Source organism: Engraulis encrasicolus, chromosome 6 (genome assembly GCF_034702125.1).
Source record: "Engraulis encrasicolus isolate BLACKSEA-1 chromosome 6, IST_EnEncr_1.0, whole genome shotgun sequence".
Taxonomy (NCBI): domain Eukaryota; kingdom Metazoa; phylum Chordata; class Actinopteri; order Clupeiformes; family Engraulidae; genus Engraulis; species Engraulis encrasicolus.
The window spans coordinates 9,895,084-9,904,233 of record NC_085862.1 but is presented as its reverse complement, the minus strand read 5'-3'; the positions used below and the strand labels follow the sequence as shown (position 1 = coordinate 9,904,233).

Sequence of the window (9,150 nt, the reverse complement as noted above, 5' to 3'; positions counted from 1 at the left end):
GAGCAGCCGTCTCCAGCTAAGGCGTCCTAACAATCGCGGCTATATTACACTTACACGCGGCCTCCTGCCGGACTGTAGGTCATGCCCAAGGCCACGCAGGATAGCCTTCCGATTCCCTTTTCCAAACTTATGGCACATTCTGCAATCATCACCAAGACTTGCACACCCGGACTAGAGGGAAAAGACGGGGGGTGGGGGGGTGGAAAACCTTGGTCTATTCTTGGGAATCTTTAAAGCAAAAAGGAAAATAAAAATACAAGCAAACACTGCCATTCACCCCAAGATTCAATGAGACAAATACCTACATCTACTTTCTAAGACAAAGATGCACAGTTAAGATGTAGAAAGTGTATTTGTACAGTTAAAAAAGAAAAAAAGTAAAACAAAAAACACTTCAATCAGGCTTTACAAATGTGCCTCCTTTCCCCTCCAAACGCTGTATAGAGAAAAAACGACAACAAAATAAACAAACAAACAGTCTTATTTGTGGTTCTTGCTGGTTTTGAAAGACACCTGCAAGACTTTGTCGCCTAGGCGATATCCGTTGAGGCTGGCGATGGCCATGGCGGCCTCCTCGTAATTCGTCATGGTAACGAACCCGAAGCCTTTGCACTTGTTGGTGTTGAAGTCGCGGATGACCTTGACGTTGGTGACGGCGCCGAAGGGTCCGAACATCTGCCACAGGATGCCCTCGTCCGCGTCCTGGCCCAGGTTGTAGATGAAGATGCACCAGCCCGACGTCGAGTTGCCGCCCGCCACGTTCATGCTCGACACGCCCCCCATGTGGTCCACGCTCATCGGAGAAAACCTGGCGGAGCCAATCAAAACGCAAACGCAATTCAATACATCATGGGTTTTTCTGTTTCCAAACATTCGTGCTGTGAGGGGCCATGGGGACCATGTGAGCTCATTTTTTTTGACCGACAGCAGTTTCGAACAATCACAGGTTGAACGCTCTGGGAGCCATGGAATGGATTGTTTACAAACGGTAAACACATGTATGAGCACACTTCTCTCAGTCTACCGTACTTAAAAAAACATGCCGGTTTAACACACATACATTCAAAGTGGAGTGTTGAAGCTTACATAATTGTCACTTATTTGAATTCCTTCGTTTCTATGGCTGATGTAAAATACAGAACATTTCTAGTGCCGCCTTACCGTCAGTTTAGGAAAAACGTACACCATTCAGCATGGAGGAAAATGCATGCGTGCAGAGCCACAAATGTAGCCTGATTATCATCGACTTTCACATCTCTTCGAGACTGTCTGACCAAGGGCATAGCAATTAACATTTCCCAAATGGGCTCCCAAATGGTTTGCTAATGATTGTTTGCTTCCCAACAAAGTGGGAGGAGTTTCCGTATTTGCGGGAACTCAGAAAGTACTTGCATGTCTCTTGACCTGACTGGTAGCAATGCTGAAGCTGTTGCATCACTAGGAGGGCACGGCCTGGCTACCACAAATGCACACACACCTGAACCTCTGAGCCTGGTGGTGCACGGGTCCACCGAAGCGACGCGATTGGTTGTGGTAGAGTTGCGAGATCAGCTGGGAGTTCCTGGCCTGGTTGGGGTTGGCGGCGAACTTGACGGTGATTGGCTCAGGGGCGCCAGGCGGCTTGCTGCCGTTTAAGTGCTTGATGGCTTCTTCCGCCTCCATGCGCTTATCGAAGCGGATGAACGCCACGCCTCGAGACAGACCTGAGCATGAAGGGGGGGAAATTCAACAGGACTTGAAACACCGGCTATATGGTCACGAGAATACACAGTATATGTGCTGCCATTGTGTTATGTTGAAGTGGATGAAGCCATGATGCTGCTAAATACGTAGAGCTCTTAAGTAGGACTCTTGGCATCTACTGGTGTCATATTTGGTCAAATATTTACACTTGTCATCTATTTGTGTGTAGTATTCTTACTGGTATTTTAGATAAACGAAGCCAATTGGAGATTGGATTGGAGTCAATTTTTGGTCCCCTAGGGGAAATTCTTTCTCTGCACTTTATCCCATTTGGACTAGTGAATTACATTGAAGTACACACACTAGTCCGTAGCAGTGGGCTGCCTGCTGAGCGGCGCCCGGGGAGATCCATCCATCATGCTCAGTGCACTGCATTATGATCACTTAAATCTTGGTAAGGTGTGTGAAGACAAAAGGTTATGTCATGTTCGCAGAACATGCATCCCCATTATGGGCGTTATGTGTATTTATGTAAGCTAATTGACACCTGAACAACTATGACACAACTGTGTGTGTGTGTGTGTGTGTGTGTGTGTGTGTGTGTGTGTGTGTCAAGATTGGAGTTCGCATGTGCCTGTAATCGTATACAATCATACTGTACATGCAGATCCACAACTCCACATACCTGTTGCTTGGTCCACGAGGACTCGTGAGTTGATGATGCGTCCGAAGCGCAGGAACATGTCCTCCACGTCCTTCTGCGTCATGTTCTTGGGCAGCCCGCTGATGTACAGGTTCGCATCCTTAATGCTCTCAGAGCTCGGACGCGCATATGACACCTGAGGAGCGACACAGCAGTTTAGGATCAAAAACGTCTTGAAACGGCTCTTGCCCAAACAAACCAAGTAAGTACCGGTAAGTAAATAAATACATAAATAAAACCTTACTTGCTATAAAGATGCAAGAAAATACAGCTCAGGACGATTGTGTTAACAAAAAATTGTTACACATCAAGAAAACTACATAAAACAGGTCTTAGAATCACCAAGAAATGCAAAACCAAAATAAGGAGAAAATAATAAAAGGACCCAAAAGAACCACCTTCACATTTCAGAGAGCGTTTAAACAGAGAACAGTCTAATTGGCTAAAAAAAAAATGAAACCAATGAAATCATAACAACAAACAAGGGTAAACTGAGACCACTAACAGTCCTATTAATGAAAAAAAAGGAGGGAAAAAGGCATTTGAACCTGGCTAACAAGCAGGGCTTTGGTTCGGCACAATGTCATACTCAAGCATAGAGGCTTCTCTTGGCCCTAGGGTCTTTTCATACGCTTTGAAAAGAAAACTCAGTTGAGTCGTAACCCAAAAACAAAACAAAGGAGAAACTTCAGTATAATTCTGTACCGAAAAGAAAACCTTGCCATTAAAAAATAAATAAAGTGGAGCCAATTGGAAATGATCTTTGAAAAAGGTCACAGAAAATTAAAAGCAATAAAATAACTCAAAATAAGTCAAATCAATAATAAAATTCCAAACGAGGAAGAAAAAAAAACCCTCACCACTGTCCATCTTTAATACCAGTCGAAGGTTTGAATACCAACACTGTTGCGTATAAACCAACAAATAAACGAATGAAATAAATAAAGAAACATCACTGGACAGCAGCTAGCTGGCTGGCAGGCAGGCTGCCAGCGGTTTGGTACTATAGGAGATCTAATAAGAGTACAGATGAAACAGGAGACACCTGAGGGAACGTTACCTTGATAGTCTTAGACTGAAGTCTCAGGCCATTGAGTGTACTGATGGCCCTTTCTGCATCACTAGGGTTTACAAAGTTAACAAATCCGTACCCTAAACTGTGGCCTAGAGAAGAAAAAAAAGCAAAACAACAAAATAAAATAACAAACGTTTGGGTCCACATTCTGCAGACGTTTCCGTTACAACAAAGTTATATGACAGGAGATTTTTTTGGTTTGTTCCCCAAAACGGATTATCTGGAGTAAAAAAAAGAAATTACAAGTAGAGCTGTAAAATAAAAAAATACATTATTGACATAGCATAAAATGGCAAAGAATTTACAATGTCATCAATCTTTCAAAACTTGGAAAAAAATAGTTTAAACAAGTTCCAAGAACTGAATAAAACAAGACATGTGAATAAATAAACCAGTTTAAAACAGTGGAAGACAGAAGCACCAGCAAAATCCACTGAAAGAAACAAACACCAGCAGTAAACTTCAAAAAGGCACCAAGTCAAGACAAGATAAACAAGTGAACAGTATTTCCAATGACAGCATTGGGCAGCGTGACAAAACATTGGGCTAACACGAGGGTACAGAGGGGTGCATTTCTCGAAAGCATAGTTGTAAGCCAGTTAGCAACTTGGGTAGTTGGCTGTCCATGAGAAATTGCATTACAAACAACAAAGTCGCTAACGCAGTTAGCAATATGGTTTCGAGAAATGCACCCCCAGAGGAGAAAGCAGAGAGGGAGGGAGGGAGGGAGTTAGAGAGCAGTGTGAACAGAACTCAAGTGCCACAGTCCCCAAGTGCTCCGTCCAGATGCAAATAAAAAAACAGAAAACAATTCCCTTTCAATAAATAGTTGTTTCATGCAAGAGTAAAGAAAATGTTTAGGTAGGTCGTCACCTTGTACAGGATAAACAACAATACGTAAGGAAAAAAAACATTAAACAAAGCTCTTTGCTTCGACTTTCGCATATGCACCGATTCAATATAAAAAGGAAAAAATGTTCAAATGAAATGGTGGCGGGGTATAAATGGGAAATGGATTATTCAATAAAGTATGATGCTTTTGCTTTTCTCAACTCTAAAGCAAATAAAGACAGTGTAAGCTTCAAAATGTAAATAAAAATGTGACTTGATGAATTTTGGAGGGGGGGTGGGATGGGGTGAATGAAGCTTAATATGCCACATCATGACAAAAATAAAAAAAGGGACTTCATCATGGGATCAGCCAGGAAGAGAAGGCCGGCTTTCATTCTTATAAAGTCGACACAACCAAGTGAAGAAAGCAATGACTTACAGGAATACACCCGAAACTGTGGTTCTCTCCCTCACGCACACACACACACAAACGCACGCACAAATACCCCTCGTTGAGAGAAGTAAATTGGTGGACAAGTGACATCATATTTGAAGACATGAGTAGGGTCTCTTCACAGAGAGCACTTTTTTTTTTTTTTTTTTTTTTAATCCGGGAGGAAAAAGAGGTAAAAACACAAGAGTGGGCACATAAAAGAGTAAAGGGAAAAGAAAGGGTGCTGGGAGGGTGAGGTGGGGCGAAGTCTTCATCTAAGACAAAAACAAACCAAAAAAACGACAGTTTCTAAACCCACCTACACCTCACCTCAACCCCACACACAAGAAGGAGGAAGAAGAGGAGGAGAAACAGAACAGAAACTAAGGGTACGGAGGGGAAGGAAGGGGGGAGGAATGGGGAGATAAAAAATAAAAAGGCTTTTGACTCACTCTGGTTTCTCTGATTAGGATTACCTGCCACTTTGTCTCTAATGAGCTTGGCAGACTCCACCTCGCCAATGCTGCTGAAGAGCGAGCGCAGCTCGTCCTGACTCATGTTCTGTGGCAGGTAGTTCACTATCAGGTTGGTCTTGGCGTCTTTGGCGTCGTCTCCCATGTGATCCTCATAGCCGTTGTCATACGGCTCCTGTGGTAGATTGAAATCCTATCAGAAGTGGGGGGAGAAAAAGCCCACAATGCAAGCCACTTTGATTAACCCATTGTGTCCTGGAAACACATATACGCTGCATTCAGGATTGAGATTTGAGCTGTTTTATTAAAAATGTGGGTAAGAGCTGAATGAACACATTCTAAGGCAAACTGAGGGTCCTAGCTTTTAAATGCAACTCATCTCATGTTTGTATGTGCTTCGCAGGCTGAGATATTTAGGATTTAATAGTCAGAGGGCACCCTTTCCCAAAAAGGGCTTAGGACAAAATGGGTTAAAGGAACAGTCCACCTGATTTCAGGACAGCTCATATGCAAGTAAGCCCTGGTTAAGTACAAGAACACATTGAATTTATTTCTTCTCTGTGTGTTTGCATTGCCCACCGGTAGTTTAACAGTATAGCCATATTTTGCGTAGCAATAAACATCAACTTATAAACCACTTTGAAATTAATGTAAAATGAATGTAAAATTCCCCAGTGTAAAACGGATATTTAATTCTGTGCATCACTTGTGGTTTGATACTAATAAATATAAGTACTGAACACACAAAGAAGAAAATGATTTGGAAACACTGCAAATATGTGAATAAAAAAAGGTGGACTGTTCCTTGAAGTTGTGCAGAAAACGTGCAAATTAATATACACATCACATCATACACACATTTCACATTCACTCCGATAGTCAAGGCCAACATTACCATGATGCTACGTAACATTTCATTTGGCTGACTTTTTATTTTATTTATTTTTTAGATGTTTTAGGTACAGGGTATTCGTTATAGGTGCCTTGCACATTTTATCAATGATGGTATGACATTCAAAAGTGCAAGTATTCAGATAGGTGCACCGACTGAAATGCCATTAGTCAACATTTACGCTTTACTACTGATATTACTGGGAAGGTCGGAGCACCTTGGTCCATATTCAGATCCTGTTACTGATCAACTTACAGGTTTGATGTCTCTGTCGGCACCACCACAGCTTTGCACTTCACACACCTTCGAAAAGAGAAAGACAAGCACGAAAGTGGGTTCACTTTCCACGGCACTGGCTATTGAGACACTCCAAAGTATTACATCAACAAAGTCATAAACTTTGTAATTTCTGGGCACTTACTTTGAGGTACCGGATGTGGCCCCTTCTGACAGCCATGATGACAAGATTGATGACTCAGACCTGCCAACAAGAAACATGAAATGATCATCAGAAAATGTGTTGCTTTTGCTATTGCCATGATGCACCATATGACAATCAAGATCATTTTTTTCGCTGACAATCAACATTAGTAAAGTACACGCCGATGCCACCGTGAAGTCCATCTAGTGCCAACAGATTTCAGATGGACCACCTGGTCTTTCAACCTCAAACAGACGACACAACCATGCGTGTCAAAACTACCTGGATCCTAATCCCTTCATTTATCATACAATATAACTAGGCATACACTGGCAAAGATGGCTAAAACCACTCGCCAAGGCCCAAAGTTCCACTAAACTGGCTAATACTACAAATACATATCCGTGTACCACTTCTGCATACCCTCTGGGCAACAAATGCTGCACAACCCCGTTGCCTAGGCTTTGTGATAAGCAGCTAGAAACTAGCCTATTTCGAGCCAACTGGTACTTGACATGAGGCGACACAATAGATATTTCTTTTTGTTGCTGTTGCGGTATCTGGATGTGAAAACAGTGTTAGGCGAAAGTATGCAGCGTATAATCAAGGGTTAGTCAAGGATGCCCTTTGTCGGTTGCCTCCATGCACACATTTGCCATTTGCGGCCTGCAGGATGAAACTGGCTACAGGCCACTGGGGCCTTCCATTATATTCACAGCTAATATTAGCTAATTAAACTACTAGCTACAAAACCATATCTTCCCCGAATGGTGACTTTACATTGGAACATTACATATGATGTTTTCCATCGACACACATCTGTATTAGTATGTTTTACAAAGGACAACAGAGTAAACAACTAGCATTTATGGAAAAAACAGCAACATACACAATGCGGGTCGCAACCTACAGCTATCGCGGCATAGCAAGAACTAGCGTAGCGGCATTAGCATGTCCGACCGTGAGCAAACAACAGTTTTTAGAGCGAAGCAACTTCAGATTGCGGGTAGCTGTAATTATAAAAAATAATCAATTATGGTATTAAACTACACACCATATATGGCAGACGTTAATAAGTGTTTGATATATACCCTTTCACAGCGAATAGTAAAGAACGACCATTTCATGCAAGGCCAAATGTTAGCATAGCTAGCTGTGTTCAGGGCCTCACCACATGGGCTCCATTCGTCGACGCTTTCGTGTTATGGCCAGCTAAGGTAACCTATAGCATACATCACGGTTGCATCTAAAGGTACATTTTTTAAAACACTTTTGGTTAAATTAATGTTTTCCATAATCGCAATACTTACACGACAAAACGTAATCCTTCCTTCGCCTGAAGGTGATAATACCTACGGTGATTCGATCTTGGGATGATTCCTAACTGTGTGCCTGCCTAGCGCGCGTCACCCACAGCAACCTATCTTGCTTCCAGATGGCGCACTGGCGTAGAACTGTTTTTTGCTCCGCCCCTGGTTCCAAAAGCGCGCACAAATGCATGAGCGACTTGAATGAAACGCTCAACGCCTGGCGCTTTATTATTCAAGGATTCAATGAGGTGATGTCCTTTCAGAAACTATAGTCTGTGAGTGCGCACTCTGCGCCCGGCTGTGGATAATTTAAACACTGGTAGCCTCTGCAGGGAAAACAAGCAGCTGTGCCTTTTTATTTAGGCTGCATTGTTGCACTACGCCATAGGCTACTGTATGTAGGCTTTTACATCCACCATCTATTACAATTATTCAAATGCTAAAAAAATGATGATGCAAAAGTATCCCACTCCACTCATGTAGTCTAGCCTAGGCTATTCATGACAACAATGTCATATTTGGAGGAGGGCCCTATCATCATATTCAATTTGTTCCGGCCCTGGTCAAAGCTGTCAGTGGCCATGATATGAGGATATACACCAGGTGTCACCAACGTTGTGCCCGCGGGCGCCAGGTAGCCCTCTAGGAGCTTCTGAGATGCCCACCAAGGATGGTAATAAACAGTGACGACTACCAGATTTTAGTCACAGTTAATGCTTTTCTTGATTTAAATGTGAGATTATTTATTCTTTACAAACTATAAACAAATTATCATTCAATAGGCATAATGATTTGAGAATGATGCCAAGACATCAGTAGAGGATTTTGAACAAAAGTAGCCCTCGGGTAGCCCTTGGTAGCCCTCAGGCCTAGAAAGGTTGGGGACCCCTGATATACACACTAGTGTTGCACCAGTACCCTATGGGCCGAGGCCCAGATACTGCACTAAAATGGTGGTATCGGTATCGGCAAGTAGCCTAGGCCTACCAACATACAGGACACGATACCATTTACCAATATTTGTATGACACTTGAACGCAGCCTTGAACTTAGTTATTTTTTATATCAGAGGTATCTAAAGTAGAAAAAGTTCTACTGGATTCACTTTGTATAGTATTAGTCGGTTTCCTGGTAGGCAGCAGGCTGACAAAGTCATGATAGCAATCATTTTACGTCCAAGTAGTATGCAGCTCTTCATATATATACGTATATATATACAAACAGAGTGGTATCAGTATCGGTATGGTATCGGTATCGGCCGAGACGGCATGGCCAGGTATCGGGTATCGGTATCGGGGCCAAAAAATGGTATCGGTGCAACACTAATAC

General features: G+C 42.5%; 1 protein-coding gene across 3 annotated transcripts; it reads right to left on the bottom strand.

Annotated features, from left to right (window-relative positions):
• Positions 1-333: 333 nt before the first annotated feature.
• elavl1b (ELAV like RNA binding protein 1b) lies at positions 334-7,943 on the bottom strand. Of its 3 annotated transcripts, none has more exons than XM_063200557.1 (8): positions 7,822-7,943; positions 6,512-6,571; positions 6,346-6,393; positions 5,178-5,373; positions 3,447-3,550; positions 2,369-2,522; positions 1,478-1,703; positions 334-808 (listed from the first exon to the last, which is right to left on the bottom strand). In XM_063200557.1, the coding sequence occupies exons 2-8, from the start codon at positions 6,545-6,547 to the stop codon at positions 481-483; spliced, it is 1,092 nt and encodes a 363-aa protein (XP_063056627.1). In that variant the 5' UTR covers positions 6,548-6,571; positions 7,822-7,943; the 3' UTR covers positions 334-480. The 3 variants fall into 3 exon arrangements, with proteins under 3 accessions (XP_063056627.1, XP_063056626.1, XP_063056628.1); XM_063200556.1 differs by having other exon boundaries at positions 5,178-5,391; positions 7,822-7,942; XM_063200558.1 differs by lacking the exons at positions 3,447-3,550; positions 6,346-6,393; positions 6,512-6,571; positions 7,822-7,943 and having other exon boundaries at positions 5,178-5,268.
• Positions 7,944-9,150: the final 1,207 nt, after the last annotated feature.

Bases quoted from the DNA above. Each gene is read 5' to 3' on its own strand.
- elavl1b (XM_063200556.1), bottom strand. From the start codon at position 6,547: ATGGCTGTCAGAAGGGGCCACATCCGGTACCTCAAA. The intron at 2,523-3,446 runs GTAACGTTCCCT...GTCGCTCCTCAG, and splicing joins TTCAGTCTAAGACTATCAAG to GTGTCATATGCGCGTCCGAG. The intron at 1,704-2,368 runs GTATGTGGAGTT...CTTCATGCTCAG, and splicing joins CCTCGTGGACCAAGCAACAG to GTCTGTCTCGAGGCGTGGCG.